Consider the following 19826-nt stretch of genomic DNA (forward strand, 5'->3'; position numbering starts at 1 on the left):
TTTATCTGATTTTAATATAGCTACTCTTACTTTTGGTGGGGGTTATTGTTACATGATATTTCTTTTTCCATTTTTTCTGTTCAGTTTACCCACATTGTTGTATTTGGAGTGAGTTTTTTGTAGATAGTATTTTGTTGGATCTTGGGTTTTTATTGTTCGTTGGTTGTTTGTTTAGTCTACTCTACCTGATGAAGGTAGAGTCAAACTTAGCCTTGCTGACTAGGGTAAGGATGGGATCACAGTTTTTTGTTGGATCTGGCTGGTGTAGTTTTGTCTAAAAGGATTATTTTTGTTGTTGTTGTTGTTTGTTTGTTTTTGAGACAGAGTCTCGCTCTGTCACCCTTTTACCCTTGGTAGAGTACTGTGGCTTCACAGCTCACAGCAACCTCAAACTCTTGAGCTTAAGTGATTCTCTTGCCTCAGCCTCCCAAGTAGCTGGGGAAGGCTGAGCTACCTCACCCAGATTGAAAGTTTTTTGTCTTATAAGGCTGCTCCTTTTCTGCTCTTTTGGCTAGAGAAAAAGGACTTTCCTTATCTATACTCATTGGCATTTCCAGGTTGCCAGCTTCTTCAGATCCAGACCTGGGAGGTATGAGGCAAAAAGAAAACCCAGGGAACTTACCACCTATTATTCCTGGTGGTATGCCACCTTCTTGCCACCTTTCAGAGTCATCTTATGTTTGTTTTATATAATGTTCAGGGGTTTTTACTGTACTCAGAATAATGGGGGAAACATACTATTCCATTTTTTGGTAGAGAATTCTTCACTGTTTGGAACAGATATTTCACTGAGTATGGAATTCTAGGTTGACAGGTTTTTTTCTTTCAGTACTTTTTTTTTTTTTTTTTGAGGCGGAGTCTTGCTCTGTCACCCTGGCTGGAGTGTGGTGGTATAAACAGCAGCCTCAAACTGCTGGGCTTAAGTGATCTCATGCCTCAGCCTCCCAAGTAGCTGGGATTACAGGCAGCCACCACATCTGGTAAATTTTTCTATTTTCAATAGAGATATTGCTCAGGATTGTCTCAAAATCCTGAGCTTAAGTGATCTTCTGGCCTCCCAGAGTGCTAGGATTACAGGCATGAACCATTAGGCTCAGCCTTTTTTCAGTACTTCAAAGAGATTGTTCTGGTATCCTCTTGCTTGTTTTATTTTCTATGAAATTTTTTCTCTAATACTTATTTTTGCTCTTCTGTATATTACATGTCCTTTTTTGTCTGCATTGCTCAGTTTGATTATGCTCTGCCTGGGTATGATTTTCTTCCTTTTTGCGGGGGTGGGAGGGATGTTCATTCAGATTCTTGAACCCAAGGGTTTACAGCATTTAAACAGACCCTTCCCAAAAGCAGATGACTCAACCAAGTTTGTGGGAAATACTAGACTATTGTTAATTTGTAATTAAACTCTGATATTTTCCACATCTTAAATTGTCTATTTAATAGGTGTCCATGTGCCTTGCACACCAGATGTCCAAGCACTTTCCTCTACAGTGCACTGTTTTAAACATTTAGGGACATAATTTGAATGACTTTCAAAACCAAAGGCCTCCCTCATTTTTCAGATGATACAGAGATGCCTTCAGGGAGGTGAATCTGATCCTCAGGAGAGCTTTGCAACTGCTAAGAGGACAGACCGACTTGGGTTTGGACTCTGTATGTCCTGCTGTGTGGTGATGGGAATGTTATTTAACCATTTTGAGCCTCTAATATATAAAGTAAGAATGACAGTCTTACCCATCTCATAAGATTGATAGGTAGATTGCATGAGATAAGTAGGGATAAATAGAGTTAAGCACTCACAGAATGATAGCTATTGTTGTTGTTATTTTCTCTAATGGACTTTTTAAAAGCAGTTTCAGGTTCACAGCAAAATTGAGCGGAATATATAAGAATTTTCCATATGTGCTGCTTTCACATACTCATAGCCGCTATCAGCGTCCCACACCAGAGTGGTACCTTTGTTATAACTGAGGAACCTACACTGATAGATCATTATCAACTGAAGTCTGTAGCTTACAGTGGATTGCATGCTTAGTTTTGTACATCGTGTAGATTGTGACAAGTATCTAATGACATGTATCCACCATTATAGTATCACACAGAATGGTGTCTGTCATTGCCCTAAAAGTCATCTGTGCTCTGCCTATTCATCCCTTTCTCCCCTGCCCCACAAGTCCAAAATGTAATATATTTGAAATTGTGCAATATGTAGCCTTTTCGGATTGGCTTCTTTCACTTAGTAATATACATTTAAAGTTCCATATGTTAACTCATGACCTAACTCATTGCTTCTTAGCACTGAATAACATCCCATTATCTGGACATTACCACAGTTTACTTATCCACTTACCTGCTAAAGTGCATTTTGCTTTCTTCAAAGTCATGTTATTTATGAATATTGCTGCCATAAACACCTTGTTGTGAATTTTTGTATGTTTGTAAGTTTTTATCTAATTTGGGTAAATACCAAAGAGTGTGATTGCTAGACCATATGGTAAGAGTATGTTTACCTTTGTAAGAAACTGCCAAACTGTCTTTCAAAGTAGCCATTAGCATTTTCCATTCTTATCAGTAAAGAATGAGAGCTCTCATTGTTCCACACCTCACCAGCATTTAGTGGTGAGAACACGTTGTGCTCTAGAGACATTCTAACAAGTGAGTAGTGGTATCTCATTGTTCTTTTAATTTCTAGTTCCTCAGTGACAAATGATATTGAATCTCTTTTCATATGCTTATTTATCAGTACATTTTTGGTAAGATATCTATTGGTTCAGGTCTTTTGAATACATTTTAAATCAGGTTGTTTGTTTTCTTATTGTTGAGTTTAAAGAATTCTTTGCATGTGTTGGAGTTATTGTATTTTTATTTCAATTATTATGGTGAGTGCTTGAGTAAAGGCTTTATTGAAATGTCAGCATTTTAGGCTGCAAAACATGAAAAATCTTTCTTCTGTTTTTTTTTTTTTTATTGTTGGGGATTCATTGAGGGTACAATAAGCCAGGTTACACTGATTGCAATTGTTAGGTAAAGTCCCTCTTGCAATCATGTCTTGCCCCCATAAAGTGTGACACACACCAAGGCCCACCACCCTCCCTCCATCCCTCTTTCTGCTTTTCCTCCCCCCATAACCTTAATTGTCATTAATTGTCCTCATATCAAAATTGAGTACATAGGATTCATGCTTCTCCATTCTTGTGATGCTTTACTAAGAATGATGTCTTCCACTTCCATCCAGGTTAATTCAAAGGATGTAAAGTCTCCATTTTTTTTAATAGCTGAATAGTATTCCATGGTATACATATACCACAGCTTGTTAATCCGTTCCTGGGTTGGTGGGCATTTAGGCTGTTTCCACATTTTGGCGATTGTAAATTGAGCTGCAGTAAACAGTCTAGTACAAGTGTCCTTATGATGAAAGGATTTTTTTCCTTCTGGGTAGATGCCCAGTAATGGGATTGCAGGATCAAATGGGAGGTCTAGCTTGAGTGCCTTGAGGTTTCTCCATACTTCCTTCCAGAAAGGTTGTACTAGTTTGCAGTCTCACCAGCAGTGTAAAAATGTTCCCTTCTCTCCACATCCACGCCAGCATCTGCAGTTTTGAGATTTTTGTGATGTGGGCCATTCTCACTGGGGTTAGATGAAATCTCAGGGTTGTTTTGATTTGCATTTCTCTAATATATAGAGATGATGAACATTTTTTCATGTGTTTGTTAGCCATTCGTCTGTCATCTTTAGAGAAGGTTCTATTCATGTCTCTTGCCCATTGATATATGGGATTGTTGGCTTTTTTCATGTGGATTAATTTGAGTTCTCTATAGATCCTGGTTATCAAGCTTTTGTCTGATTGAAAATATGCAAATATCCTTTCCCATTGTGTAGGTTGTCTCTTTGCTTTGGTTATTGTCTCCTTAGCTGTACAGAAGCTTTTGAGTTTAATGAAGTCCCATTTGTTCATTTTTGTTGTTGCAATTGCCATGGCAGTCTTCTTCATGAAGTCTTTCCCCAGGCCAATATCTTCCAGTGTTTTTCCTATGCTTTCTTTGAAGATTTTTATTGTTTCATGCCTTAAATTCAAGTCCTTTATCCATCTTGAATCAATTTTTGTGAGTGGGGAAAGGTGTGGGTCCAGTTTCAGTCTTTTACATGTAGACATCCAGTTCTCCCAACACCATTTATTGAATAGGGAGTTTTTCCACCAAGGTATGTTCTTGTTTGGTTTATCAAAGATTAGGTGGTTGTAAGATGTTAGTTTCATTTCTTGGTTTTCCATTCGATTCCAAGTGTCTATGTCTCTGTTTTTGTGCCAGTACCATGCTGTCTTGAGCACTATGGCTTTGTAGTACAGACTAAAATCTGGTATGCTGATGCCCCCAGCTTTATTTTTATTACTAAGAACTGCCTTAGCTATACGGGGTTTTTTCCAGTTCCATACAAAACGCAGAATCATTTTTCCAAATCTTGAAAGTACGATGTTGGTATTTTGATAGGAATGGCATTGAATAGGTAGATTGCCTTGGGAAGTATAGACATTTTAACAATGTTGATTCTTCCCATCCATGAGCATGGTATGTTCTTCCATTTGTTAATATCCTCTGCTATTTCCTTTCTGAGGATTTCATAATTTTCTTTATAGAGGTCCTTCACCTCCTTCGTTAGGTATATTCCTAAGTATTTCATTTTCTTTGAAACTATGGTGAAGGGAGTTGTGTCCTTAATTAGCTTCTCATCTTGACTGATATTGGTGTATACAAAGGCTACTGACTTGTGGACATTGATTTTATATCCTGAAACATTACTGTATTTTTTGATGACTTCTAGGAGTCTTGTGGTTGAGTCTTTGAGGTTCTAAGTATAAGATCATGTCGTCAGCAAAGACGGAGAGTTTGACCTCCTCTGCTCCCATTTGGATTCCTTTCTTTCCTTGTCTTGCCTAATTGTATTGGTATGTTGAATAGTAAAGGTGACAGAGGACAACCTTGTCTGGTTCCAGTTCTAAGAGGAAAAGCTTTCAGTTTTACTCCATTCAGTAAAATATTAGCTGTTGGTTTGTCATAGATAGCTTCAATCAGTTTTATAAATGTGCCACCTATGCCTATACTCTTCAGTGTTCTAATTAGAAAAGGATGCTGGATTTTATCAAATGCTTTTTCTGCATCTAGTAAGAGGATCATATGATCTTTATTTTGCCTCTGTTAATATGATGGATAACGTTTATGGATTTGCGTATGTTAAACCAGCCTTGCATCCCTGGGATGAAGCCTACTTGATCATGATGAATGACTTTTTTGATGATAAGCTGTAATCTGTTGGCTAGGATTTTGTTGAGAATTTTTGCATCTATATTCATGAGTGAGATTGGTCTGAAATTCTCCTTTTTGTTTGGGTCTTTTCCTGGTTTTGGTTTCAGGGTGATGTTTGCTTCATAGAATGTGTTGGGGAAGATTCCTTCTTCTTCATCTTTTTGGTATAATTTCTGCAGTACAGGAATAAGCTCTTCCTTGAAGGTTTAATAGAATTCTGGAGTGAAGCCATCTGGACCAGGGCATTTTTTGGTTGGAAGATTTTTTATTGTTTCTTTGATCTCAGTGCTTGAAATTGGTCTGTTCAGGAGCTCTATTTCTTCCTGGCAGAGTCTAGGGAGAGGGTGTGATTCCAAATATTTATCCATTTCCTTCACATTGTCAAATTTCTTGGCATAGAGTTTCTGGTAGTATTGTATCTCCGTGGGATCGGTTGTTATTTCCCCTTTATCATTTCTTATTGAGGTTACTAGAGATTTTACTTTTCTATTCCTCGTTAGTCTGGCCAATGGTTTATCTATTTTATTAATTTTTTTCAAAAAACCAACTCCTTGTTTCATTAATTTTCTGAATGATTATTTTGTTTTCAACTTCATTGATCTCTGATTTGATTTTGGATATTTCTTTTCTTCTACTGAGTTTAGGCTTAAATTGTTCTTCTTTTTTCAATTCCATAAGATGGCTTGTGAGATTGTTGATGTGCTCTCTTTCTGTTTTTCGAATATAGTCATCTAAAGCAATGAATTTTCCTCTCAAAACTCCTTTTGCAGTATCCCACAGCTTTTGGTAGCTTGTGTCTTCATTGTTGTTATGCTCAAGGAAGTTAATGATTTCCAGTTTTATTTCTTCCTGCACCCATCTGTTATTCAACAGAAGGTTGTTTAATTTCCATGCCTTTGTGTGGGGTCGAGCGTTTTTGTTAGAGTTGAGTTCCACCTTTAGTGCCTTATGGTCTGAGAAGATACAAGGTAAAATTTCAATTCTTTTGATTCTGTTGATATTTGTTTTGTGTCCCAGGATATGATCAATTTTGGAGAATGTTCCATGGGGTGATGAGAAGAATTTATATTCTTTATCTTTGGGATGGAGTGTTCTATATGCGTCTATCAAGCACAGTTGTTCTAGGGTCTCATTTAAATCTCTGATATCTTTGTATAATTTCTGTTTAGAGGATCTGTCCAGCTCTATAAGAGGAGTGTTAAAGTCCCCTGTTATTATGGTATTATCAGATATCATATTGCTCAGACTGAGTAAGGTCTGTTTCAAGAATCTGGGAGCATTTAAATTGGCTGCATAAATATTTAGAATTGAAACGTCTTCTTGTTGTATTTTTCCCTTGACCAATATAAAGTGACCATCTTTGTCTTTTTTGACTTTTAGTTGCTTTAAATCCACATGTATCTGAAAATAAGATCGCAACTCCTCTTTTCTTCTGAATTCCATTTGCCTGAAAAATTGTCTTCCAACCCTTGACTCGGAGTTTTAATTTGTCTTTTGAAGCCAGGTGTGTTTCTTGCAGACAGCAAATGGATGGCTTGTGTTTTTTAATCCAGTCAGCCAATCTGTGTCTCTTCAGTGGGGAATTCAAGCCATTAACATTTATTGAGATAATTGATAAGTGTGGTAGTATTCTATTCATCTTATTTTGTGAGAGTCCATGGCTTAGTTTTATCTTTTGCATCAGTGTGGAGGTTAGGTTCTGTCCTTTAATTTCTGAGTTCTTACTTTGCTGCTGATCCATTGTGGTGGTCAGTGTGCAGAACAGGTTGAACTATTTCCTGTAGAGCTGGTCTTGTGGCGAATTTCCTCAATGTTTGTATATCTGTAAATGATTTGATTTCTCCGTCAATTTTTAAGCTTAGCTTAGCAGGATACAGAATTCTGGGCTGGAAATTGTTCTGTTTAAGTAGATTAAAGGTAGATGACCATTGTCTTCTTGCTTGGAAAGTTTCATTAGAGACGTCTGCGGTCACTCTGATGGATTTGCCCCTGTAGGTCAACTAGCGCTTACTCCTGGCAGCTTCCAGAATCTTTTCTTTTGTCTTGACTTTGGAAAGGTTCATCACAGTATGTCTTGGAGAAGCTCGGTTAGAGTTGAGGTGACCTGGGGTCCGCTATCCCTCTGAAAGCAGTGTGTCAGAATCTTTGGTGATATTTGGGAAATTTTCTTTTATAGTATTCTCTATTATGGCTTCCATTCCTCTGGGGCATTCTTCCAGAAAGGGAATTTAGAATACACTTGTTGAAAACAATGAAAGAAATGATGGAAACAATTAAGGAAACTGCTAATAAAGTGGAAAATAACCAAAAGGAAATCCAAAAACAGAATCAAATAAGAGATGAATGATATGAAGAATATAAAAAGGATATAGCAGAGCTGAAGGAACTGAAACAGTCAATTAGGGAACTTTAAAATGCAATGGAAAGTATCAGCAACAGGTTAGACCATGCAGAACAAGGAATTTCAGAGTTAGAAGACAAAGTTCTTGAGATAACTCAGATAGTAAAAGAGGCAGAAAAGAAGAGAGAGAAAGCAGAACGTTCACTGTCAGAATTAGGGGACTTTATGAAGCGTTCCAACATACGAGTTATTTTTTTTTTTTTTTGATGGATGTGGAGAAATGATCTTCGCCTGAAAAATAAATAAAAAGATGTTGCCCTAGGTTACTTTTGATCCAGAAAAAAACTTCAGGCTGTTGTTTGTTTGTTTTGACACAGAGTCTCATTTTGTTGCCCTGGGTAGAGCACCATGGCATCATCATAGCTTACAGCAACTTCAAACTCAGGCTCAAGAGATCCTCATGCCTCAGCCTCTCAAGTAGCTAGGACTACAGAAACCTGCCACAATGCCTAACTAGTTTTTCTATTTCTTTTTTTCTATTTTTAGTAAAGAGAGCGTCTTACTCTTGCTCAGGATAGTCTCAAACACCTGAGCTCAAGGAGTGCAATCCTAGCACTCTGGGATCCACCTGCCTCCACCTCCCAGAGTGCTAGGATTGCAGGTGTGAGCCACCGTACTTGGCTTCAGGCTGCTTCTAAATAGAGCTGTGACTTCATGGGCACCCCATGTTATATACTCTCCCCATGAAATGAGCTTGTGCCACATATTCCTCAACGATTGCCTTATTAAGGATGGGAAATGCCTGTTCATCACAGCATTACCTTTCTTTTGCATCTGTAGATTAATAAGGGCTCTGCTGTTGTCAGTGATTTTGACGGTCCACCTGCTAGCAAGTCTCCTCGACTTCTGGAGAATTGTTCTGGCCTGGATCATTCTGTCAAAAATAGTAGCTAATGCTATTGAAGGAAAATATGTCCCACTGTAGGTGAAGGAGGTATTATATTATCTGATTTCCATTATTCCACCCTTCACTATGCATCAGTAGATTTATATCATGGGATTCATTTTTATTTTATGTCTTTTTATTTACACACCAATTCTTTTTCAAGTAATTTTAATTCTTCGTTTTATGAGAGTGAGGCTCTGTGTCTGTATATTCCTATAGAAAATAAAGGAAATGATTGTTTTTAATGCAGATGTGAAAGATATATAATGGATTTTAGCTACAACAATTTCTCCTCATTTACAGGAGATGAGCACCTAGTTAGATGAAGAACGTCATTCCTCATGTCATTTGAATACATCCTGTCTCCATGACAACTTGTACTTACCAGCTTCCCTGGCAAAAGTGTTTCAATTCTTTCTTTGATAAAAGATCTTCACCAAACACGGGGAGCCCGCTTTTTTAATTCTGATCATTTTAATTCCAGTTTGGGGCTGTTTTTCTTTTAACATGGGATGCTTTTGAGGATTAGAAACCTAAAGATCATTTTAGAGGTAAATTCACCTTCAGAATAAAACAAGAGGACTCACAGGCCATATGCTAATGAGCCTAGGAAATGAAGGTACTTTTGCAGGTCATAATCATTTTATGATATCTTCCAGTTAAATTAAATCAACAGAGATGATGCAACAACTTATTAAGATGCTATTTGATTTGACAAGAAATGATTGAGTTATTCATTTCCATCTGGATATTATAATCAGTAGGCTTGTTCCTTAATCGCTAATTTATATTTGGCCTTTATGGGTGGTTTGTGCCCTTTTACTGCTGAATTTCAATTCTTGCAAGGAATATGGTTTTATTAATGATTTTCCCTCAGAATGAAAAATAGGAAATTATTTGCATCATTAACTGTGTTTTTTTGCAAAATATGAAAAATAGGGTCCTGTATGTTATTGACAAGATATTTAATGTAATATGAAATACTTTAGTCCAGTAAGGCAAGAAAACATGACCTATGGGTTTTTTAGGAATGGTCAGAGTGTAGTTTGAGGGATCTGGTAGATTTTGAAAAAAGAAAAGTGATTCATAGCTATCTTCAAGATATGTCACTGACAGCAAGTATTTGTTATGTGAAATACTCAATACCAAGTCATCTGAGAGGTACTTATTTTTTATCATAATGCCCTTTAGATTGCACATTTTATAATAGACCTAGAATTATCAATATGTACACGTTTTTAGCCTCTGAGAATAAGATACTATCTTACCACAAACAGAATCTTTTAAAGAAATGCCATAAGTGCAACTTAATATTGTTAGATAATGTGTAACAAATAAAAATGAACAGGAAAGGAATATTGATGGTGTGTTTCAGTATTGGGAATATGAAATTCCCGCTGATGGTAAAGTAATCAAAGAGGTTTCTTTGGCCTAAAGACAATTGGAAAGCATCTTCCTGATTCCTAATGCAGCAATTTTGCACAGTAGTTATAGTTCTACAAACTTTATGTGATTACAATTTTTTTAGAACACAAATAATGGGACTTCATTTCAAAAATTGCTTTATTTTTCTTTACTAATTGCTCATCTGTTTATAATGGCTTCTCAAATTTTAGTGTACTCAGATCTTAAGAAATAAATGACTTATAAAATATTTTGATCTATTTAATGAATGCTTTTTTAATCATAGAAGAAACCATTATTCATATATTTACTGAGTATCCACAACATTAATAATACTCCATAATTTTTGGAGGACTACAAAAGTGAGCTCCCCATCTCCAAGGAGCTTGGGCTAAATATATCATAGTACAGGTGGTCATTTTATGACATGACTCATCACCTCCTAATATTTTGCCAAGTTTGTATTTTTGGTGTCAGGATTTCTTATGTCATAATATGATTATTTCAGCTTAAAAATAAAGCTTTGGAAAGCACAATGCACTTCCTGAGAGAACTGGCTTGCAGAATATTCCCTTAAATGATCTCTGAGCCATAACTGAAAGCCCCAAACAAAATCTTATCCCTTAAGCAGCTTCTTAGTTGTAAAGTAGTGACTTGCTTGCAACTGACTTATCCCACTCTGCAAGCAGTTGTCAGCTTGCAGGGGGGGGGATTAGAGCCTCTAGGATGGATGCTGAAAATCTAGTGCAACAGGCAGCACTTTACAGAACTGCTTCTTGCTGACCAGCCATTCGTGTCTGCCCAGGACTGACAAGCTTTCTAAGACTTGGGACTTCCAGTGCTCAAATTGGGACAATTGTTCACTCTACATTTCTCTAAATCCCCCAAAGAGTGCAAAAGAGGACACCCACGTTCAAAGAGCAGAGATGTAGAGCTATGCCCTCCAGGAACTGCAATAAGAAAACAACCACCAGCACTCCTGTGACATTTCCTGGCTTATGTAGGGCCTTGCTGAATGTCCTTGATTGGATTATTTAGACAGCAGGAATTATTTAGCACACTCACTTTTCAATTGAGGATAAAGGAGACTCAAAGAGGTTTATTGGTTTGTCCCAAACCACATGGCTGTTAAACATGGGCTTAAACACACATTTCTGGACTTTCTTCTGATCACGTTGCCTTTTACTGTTCATCTTTTACTCTTTTTTTTTAATTTCAGGTTAATGTGAGGGTATAAATAACCAGGTCACAATAGTTGAATTTGTTAGGTAGAGTCCATCTTGTAGTTTTGTTCTGCCCCCCAAAGGTCTGTCATATACCCCTACACTGTGCCTATTAAGTGAGAGCACACCAATTCCCCTTCCCCCTTCCTCCTTCCCCCCCCACCCCATTCCCTCCCAACTTGAATTGAATTGAGTTTTTCTCTTGTGTGGGTATGTATTAGATCATCTACTGGCTTCGTATTAGTATTGAGTACATTGGATACTTTCTTTTCCATTTTTATGATACTTTACTAGGAAGAATGTGTTTCAACTCCATGCAAGGTTAATACAAAAATGTAAAGTCTCCATCTTTTTTTTATTACTGAATAGCCTAATCATCTTGTCCTCTTTTTAAAAAATTGCTAAGGACCAAGTTGAGGTGTATCTGCCTTCCCCTTCAGTCCAATTTCTGATTGATTGGCTGGCCAAAGAACATTAGTAGCTACTGTTTGATAAGAAGGCAGTGACTGGCAGAGTATAGGTGTAGCAGGGTTGCACATGATGGACACAGCCACTGATGACAATCAAAAATCTCAACAGTGGGAATTGGTTATGTGAAGCATTGCACCTCTGATCAGCGCAATATTATGTGGACACAACAAAGGTCCTTCAATCAGAGTTTTTAGATTGGCCACAATTTCTGAAATCATCAGGACCTATTTTTAACTGGGGAAAAGCTTAGTTACTATCCGGTTTTCCTTTTGCCAGGGTAAGGGGTTTTGGGGGAAAAGTAGTTTGGGCTCTGCCTAGCTATCATCCCAAGATTCACTGGATATCTGGTCCCTTTCTGGAGTATGTTCAGTGGCCGATGTACTGTGATTGAACTTCCCTGGCCCTTGAAGGATGGCTAGGGAATTTCGATGATGAGAGAAGAAAGGTTTCAGGCACATGTGTAAAGACAGGAGCACACACAGTGCATTTACCAAGTGGGGAGTAGATCAATCATTGATTCACCAAAGCTGAATATCCTATGTTGTGCCAGACCCTGTACTAGGGCTGAATTTGTGTGGAATACACAGTATATATTTCCATTTACAGGTACATTCCTAAATATATATAGTTATATATTTTGAAGTATATGTAAATACATATACATGCACATACATATATATAGCCAAATATAGTTGGAAATACACTTGCAGGTGCATTGCAAATGTGGGAGGATTTCAAATGCTAGACAGGAAACTTCAGACCTCAGCCTGATAGGTAGCCATTTAGGGCTTTTGAACGTAAGAAGTTAATATGACAAAAGTGCTTTTTAAGAAGACCAACATGCCATCCGTACAAAAGATAAGTTGGCCCAAGAGAAAGACTAGAAATTGGGAGACAAAGTCAGACTCTTCCTTTAATTGGTATCAGCTGAGCTGTGTACCAGCCCATTAACAAATGTTGGTGGTTAGCAGTCCATGCACTGCACTGGGAATACCAGAGAGGATGAGAGGCCCAGCCCTACCCTGCCCACTTGCACTGGATATTGCTGGTGTGGGAGATGAGTGGTCGATCCATGCAGCTTGTGACACATGCCCTAAAGGAAATAACAAGGGAAGAGAGAAGACCTGCATTAGAGTGGGGGCCCAAGAGGGAAAAGGAGTCGGCCATGCTAGAGACTGCCAGTTCAGGAGAAGGAACAGCATATGTAAATACCTCATGTCCACGGAGAAACTTTGAGGAATAGGGAGACCTCAGCTGTGATTCTGGAAAGGCAGGAAGTATCTAGAAGATGCTGCGTCCTCTTGGCCACCAGAAAGAACTTGAGCTTTATTCTGTGAGCAGTTAGAAGCAAATCAGTGTTTGGGGACTGTTGCTCAGGCCACTCACTGTTTGGCGGCAGGTTGGAGAAGCAGGTGTTTGGGAGTGAGGAAATTAGGTAGAAGGGTGTTGCATCCTCCATGCCGTGCTTGGCTGGAACTCAGGAGGTAAGGACTGGGAGGGCTGGCACCAGTGGGAACTGGGCAGGAAAAGGAGGTGGACAGAACACAATAGGGCTATGTGGCTCATAGGCAGGTAGATGTAGTGGATGGGACAACCAAACCTAAGGTCATGCTTTCTAGGCTTCAGATGTCAGAAGAGACATCAGTCTCTTCATCACAAATGCTTAACAACTGCTATTTTCTTTACCCCTTCCCTTCATTTGCATTTCTGAGACAGACCTTCAGGGGTCTTTCAGAATCTGGTAAATAATACTGGTAGAGCTTTTTCTATGGGCAGCTTGCAAGGTTCTTTAGACAATGTTTTCTTATGCCTCATAGCATCCCTCTTGAGGGAGCTTTTGTTACCATCTTCGTGTCCCAGAGTACAGCAAGTTTAATAACTTCCCAGGGGTCACCTATCTTACCCAAGGCAGGATCTTGTTAAAGCAGGACTCAGTCTCACTCCAAAGGAATCACTCTTTAAACCACAGTGCAGCCTCTCCTGACACCTCACAGTGTCCCAGAATAATTTCAAGTCTCCCTCACCTTTCCAAGCCATTGCCCCTAGGACTGACCAGCTGTAATACTTGACTTTGCTGGAAGCTTCAGTCAGGGCCTGTGCCCCAGATCTGTGCCTTCTGTGCCTTTGTCTACGGGGACTGCAGTCTGCCATCTAGTGGCCACTGCCTTCAGTTTTTCTTTTGAGCTTTTAAAAGAAAGGAAAACGAAGTTCCCACACAGACGACACGCCTGTGTATTTATAGCATCACACCCTGTAAACAGGAAACTTCTCAGTCTTAGGGAAGGAGCCCAGCAACATAAACAGCATATTGCCAATGATTTCTTCCACCCATTCAACAAACACTTAAATAAATAGATATATAAATATAAATATGTAAACACGCACACATATATTCTTCTGTATTAAGATCCCTAAGACAGGAATTTTTCTTTCTTTTCTCTTTCTCTCTTTCTTTCTCTTTCTTTTCTTTTCTTTTCTTTTCTTTCTCTTTCTCTCTCTCTCTCAGCAGAGTCTTACACTATCATCCAGGTTGTGGTGCAGTAGTACAAACATAGCTCATTGCAGCCTTGAACTCTTGGGCTCAAGCGATCCTCCTGCTTTGGCCTCCTGCATAGCTAGGACTACAGGCATGTACCACCAGGCCAAGCTAATTTTTTAATTTTTTGTAGAGGCATAATTTCTCTGTGTTGTCCAGGCTGGTCTCCTGGCCTCAAATGATCCTGTCACCTCTACCTCCCAAAGTGCTGGGATTACACCATCCTTGGCCCAAGAATTTCTTTTGTCTGTATTTTGTTTTGCTCCCTAAAAAATTCCAGGAACCTAGGACAGCATAGCAGACATGCAAAAAATGTTTATTGAATGTAGAATAAATGAATGTTTAATATTTACTGCATCTTTACAGGCATTTTTACATATACATTTTCTCATTTAATCCTAATGATGACTCAAGAGTCAGAGATAGTCAGGATGCCCATTCCTTGGATGTGGAGACTGAGGCAGAGAGGATAGAAAACTTGTGAGATTAAAGGAGAATTGGCTTTTGACTCACGTTTTCTAGACTTTGGAGAGCCTGTGTGTAATTACTACGCATAGCACAGCACCTCCTGTGTGTATCTAATGTGTACAAAATTTTGTGAGTGGCATTTGCCATCATTTAGACACATGACAGAAGTATCTCCTTTCAAGGGAACCATTTTCCAGGCTTGTTCTGACTTTACCAAAGGGAAAGCTCCCTTTCTGCTGTGCTGTGTCAAAGGCTATCAATGGAAGGAATGTCAATAGCTAGCTCTGTGGCTGTGTGACTTGCAGTGTCTCTGAACCTCAGGTTCCTTGTTGGTCAAAGGAGTAGACTGAGTTAGGAGCCCTGCTTTCCCTTCCAACTCCAACATTCTGCTGCTTCTTTGACTCCCAGGGAGCTGGATGTGAGTGGAAGAGAGAAGACCACTTGTTACTAGGCAACCAGCACCCACCTCACCCATGTTGCCATGGTGATCATGAAAGTTGGGCTGATGGGATTACCAGCTCCTGCTAATTACATATGAGAGCTCAAGGTCTCTGTCTCTTTCTTGCCTGCTTGTTCGCTCTGACTTTCTCATTCTTGTAGGAATGGTGGAGAGCTCTCCCCCCTCTCCTCCATCTTCAGCCTCCCCGAGGCAGCCCTGATGTAATGAAAAGCAACTGAGAATGGAGCCTGGCTATGCCTCTGAGTAGCTGTGTGACCTTGGGCAGATTACCCAGATTCTCTGGGCCTCAATTTTCTCAGTTGGAAAATGAAGGTGTTGGGATACTGATCCCTGTCTAAGGTTCTTTCCAGCTCTCAAATCCTTTGATGCCTAGGGAGCATGTCAGGGGAACAGACCATACTGTTACTAGGCAACCATCAGGCACCCTGCCCAAGTTGCCTTGGTGACTGGATGCTGGAGGGGAGGGGAGAAGCTGCTGCAGCTAATTGCTTAATTATTTATGAGTGCTTCAAAGTCTTTTTTGCTGTTTTCATTGCTAGGGGCTGTGGGGTCACCTTCTCTTCCTCTCTCCTTCCACCCCAAATCTTCTGCATTGGGTGTGACACAGTGGGAGAGCACGTTGGCCTGGACCTCAAGCTACCCACGTTCTAGTCCTGCCTCTGTCATTTCCTAGAGCTGTGGCCTCGGGTAAGTCACCTCACCTCTCTGGGCCTCAGTTTCCTCATTTGTAAAGTGATGGGTTTGCTTAGATGAACTCTCAAGTTCTCTTTCTACCTTGAAATTCCAATTCCTGCCATCCAGTTTCCAGAAGAGAGGAAATTTTCCTAATTGGTTGTCTTCTAAGAATGATTGTGAAGAGCAGTAAGAATAATTGTCTCCTACTCATTTCAAAAAGGAAGGGAATATTCCCTCCTTGCCTCTCAGCTTAGCCATTTTGCCTAACCTCTTTTATTAATTCTAAGGTCATTTAAATTTGATTTATTCATATACCACCTATTTCCAAAGTAGATTTGAGGTGTTCACAATATGTATACTATTAGGTCATTAAAGTAGAAACAGGAATATACATGTATATGGTATATATAGTACGTATACTATATATGCATATAAATATGGATTATAATGATGCTTCTGTATTGGTTAGTATCAATGTTGTGATTTAGCACCAAATGTAATATCGAGCATCCTGGAAGCCAAAGCAAAAAGAAAGAGAGGATTATAATTGCTATTCAGTAAAGAAAAACCACCAGACTATTCCTAGTTCTAACTTAAGAAAGGAATTTTTTACATAATACATATTCTCTTTTACAGAAACTTTAGAGAAAAATTTTAAAATAGCCTTTTCTTGCTAAGGATATTGTTAAAGGACGTAAGAAGGAGGTAAATGTGATAGTTTGACTTGTTCTAAGCATTAGAAAGCAAAACTTCCTCTCTACCAATATTTTAGAATTTTATACAGATAAATGTCACTTAGTAAATATAAATTTACATAAAATCAACCATTATTTATAAATAAGTTATATATGAATTCATGTAACTGCTTTGCACAGCAACTTTGCAATATATATCAGATGTTAAATGCAGCCAATAGTTCTTCTTTTCCAGACTTAGGCTTGTGTAGATGAGGAAAGACAAATATAAAAATGCTTATGATAGCATTATTTATGTAAGAAAATGTCCAGAAATCACATAAATGTTGAGGGCTAGTGAATTAAATTGTACTACTACTTTACAATGAATTACTTTGCAGTCCACCAGATGAAGTAGATTTATATGTTTTGATGTAGAAAAATCTTCAAAGATATGTTAAGTGAAATAAGAAGGTGCATTATTGCATCTGTTTCTATTTCTGTTAAAAGATACACAGACACACACAGTTTATAAGTCTAGATGTATGCCTGTATATGCATACTTGCAGTTTTCTGGAAGGCAACTCTTACTGATGGCTTCCTTTTGGCAGGAATATGAACAGTATTGGGAGAGAGAGAGATCTACTGTTTATGGTTTATCTTTATTATGTGGACCAGTTAATTTTACATTTAGAAAGGCAGTAGAATGTGGCAGTTGAAAGCCTCTGCTCTGAATATCTGTGTTCAAATCCCAGCTTTACCATTTACTAGCTGTGGGACTTTGGAGTTGACTTACTTTCTTTGTTCCTCATCTGTGAAATGGGTTAGTAGTACCTTCCTTGTTGGCTTGTTGTAAAGGTTAAATGAGTTAATAAGAGTAAAGTACCCACGACAGCCTAAATAATGCCTAAATGTTCAGAATCAACCATTATTTGTCTCAGTTACATATAAAGTCATGTTACATATAAAGTTATGCTACCACATTGCTACCACATATGAATATTTTTAAATGCAACCAACAATTCTTCTTCTCTAAACTCAAGCTGATGCTTAAGTGAAAACATAAAAGGAGAAATTAAGCAACCTAACAAATGCATCTAACCACAGGACCCTTCCCACCCCCAGCATCTTAATGCTGGATGTACTTCATAAAATATGTCATTGCTTCCAGAAACATACGTTGTGTAGAAGTTATGTTTGAAGCAGGTATCACAAAGCAGTGGTTGTTTTCTTTGTTGCCATTTTATCGGACCTGACCTGGGTTACCTTTTCAGGAGAGCATATGGCCTGGGTTTCATGATAGCCTTTTGTGATGCTGTGAAGCCCCGTCCTGTTCATAGCTCCTCTTCTAGTCAGTCCCAGTGACTGCTCAAGTCAAGAGCAGAATATGAGCTAAGCCAGGGAGGAAATTTATGGAGAGATGGAACTCTGCTCATCCTTAGTTATAAAAGGCCAGAGAGGAACTATACAGAAATTGTTTTACAGAGGCGTCCATGCCCATGCTGGTTGTGACATGTGGTGTCCACATGCCTCATAACTTTGCTTTCCTTTTGAAAAACAAAACAAAACAAAACAAAACATTGCAGGAGAGACCTGGGGAGGACCTCTGCTAGGGAGGTCCCTCTTACTTTAAGCTCAGGAATCTCATGGTGGTAGGGACTTGCTTGGTGTTTAAAAATGCAGGAAGCAGAGGGCTCTGTGTTCAAAAGTGCCCTCTTTCCTTTGCCTTCCTTATCTGTGCTCTGGGGTAGGCATGGAGAACTTAGGCTCGCTTTAGGAAACCTCTTTGAAGTTGGCTACACTTTGGGCCAGGCTTCAGCCCCTCGCTCTGGGTACATGTGGCTCCCAAGAGGGTGAAATGGACTATGGGCCTTTGGAATCAGCTGAGTTAGGAAGCATGGTCTTACCAAGGGGAATGCAAAGCTGAGTTACTACAACCTCATGCCCCAAGTCCGTGGTTCCCTGTTCTTCCTTCTTTTTGTCCGGCCCTTTGCTTTTGCACTCTTAGGCATTGGAGTCTCCTTACCCATTTGGGCACTGGTTCCCCTCAGCATCTCTCTGTCACGTCCAGCTGTGCTTCCATCTGCCCTCCATCCGTCCATCTCCTCCCTCCTCCGACCATCTGCCAGCTTTCCCGGCCATCCTTCAGCTTGCTGGTCTGGCTGTGCACCCCTCCATCCTTCGTACCGTGAGTCTGAGACTCCACCCGCTGGTCCAGCCATCCCTGCCTCTGTCCCCGCATGCCTGTCCATTCTCCGCCGACTTCTTGCCTGGCTGCAGAGCTAGCCCCCAGACCCTTCCCCTGTGCCTCTCATCCCCATGGCCCGCTAGTCTGTCCCCGACCGCCACTCCCAGTCTGTCCGTCGGTCCTCCGTACGCGGGGGCCGTATCTGCGCCTAATCGGCCCCTGACCCGGCTGTGCGCCGCCTGTCTTTGTTCGTGGCTGTGGCCCGGCCGTGCCCCGGGCGGCTTCGCGGCGCGGATCGCAGGCCCGGCGGGCGGCCGGCGGCCCGGGGCGGGGCGCGCGGGGCGGGGCGGGGCGGGGCGGGGCGGGGGCCCAGGGTGACTCAGCCCGGCTCGCCCCGCGGTCCGCGCGTCCGCCGGCCTGGCAGGCGGGGCGGAGAAAATGGCGCTGCCCCCGGCCGCCGCGCCCCCCGCCGGGGCCCGGGAGCCGCCGGGACCCCGCGCCGCCGCCGCCGCCGCCGCCGCGGAGCCGCCGCTCGCCCTGCAGCAGCTGTCGTCGCTGCAGCCGGAGCCGGGCGGGGTCCCGCTGCACTCGCCCTGGACCTTCTGGCTCGACAGGTGAGGGAGCGCGGGGCCCGCCGCGTCCGGCCCCGGCCCCGGCCCCGGCCCGGGCGCCACCGCTTTGTCCCCGCCCGGCCCCGCGTCCTGCGCCGCAGACCCCGGGCCGGCTCAGCCGTGGCGCGCGCTCCGGGACCCGCGCGGAGCCAGGTCGGAAGCCCAGGTTTGGGCCGCGCGGGGTGGCTGCGGGAGGCCTCTCCGCCCGGGCCGGGAGAGGAGAGCGCAGCCCCAAAAGTTTCGGCAACACTTTCCTCTTTTATTTCCTTCAGAAGCGAATGCCGGGACGGGGGAGATGGTGGGCGAGTCGAGGACAGCGATGGCTGTCCGGGCCACCCCACAGGGCTCTCGGGGAGCTCGGGGCGCGACCTGAGCGGAGACAGCCCTCGCGAAAGTTGACGAGCCCTTGGGAGCTGTGCGGTGCACCGCGCGCGCCTCCACCCGGTGCCTGGCCCAGGCGCCGTGGGCGCCTCTTCAAATTCTTTCTGGACAACTGGGCAGGCATTTTTTGGGCACCTGCGGTGGAGCCACA

General features: G+C 41.2%; 1 protein-coding gene across 2 annotated transcripts in view; it reads left to right on the forward strand.

Moving 5' to 3' along the window:
* EIF4E3 (eukaryotic translation initiation factor 4E family member 3) overlaps positions 1-19826 on the forward strand; it is a 100941-nt gene that overhangs the window by 37289 nt on the left and 43826 nt on the right. Inside the window, exon 1 of one of the 2 annotated variants that reach the window (XM_053600073.1) lies at positions 19084-19297. The exons of the other annotated variant lie outside the window; for it this stretch is intronic. Coding sequence (XP_053456048.1) covers positions 19122-19297 — 176 coding nt within the window. The 5' untranslated portion in view covers positions 19084-19121. Of the gene's footprint in view, positions 1-19083; positions 19298-19826 lie in introns of those variants that run through there. 2 annotated transcript variants of the gene reach the window in all.

The sequence above is a fragment of the Nycticebus coucang genome, chromosome 8, assembly GCF_027406575.1.
Source record: "Nycticebus coucang isolate mNycCou1 chromosome 8, mNycCou1.pri, whole genome shotgun sequence".
Lineage (NCBI taxonomy): Eukaryota > Metazoa > Chordata > Mammalia > Primates > Lorisidae > Nycticebus > Nycticebus coucang.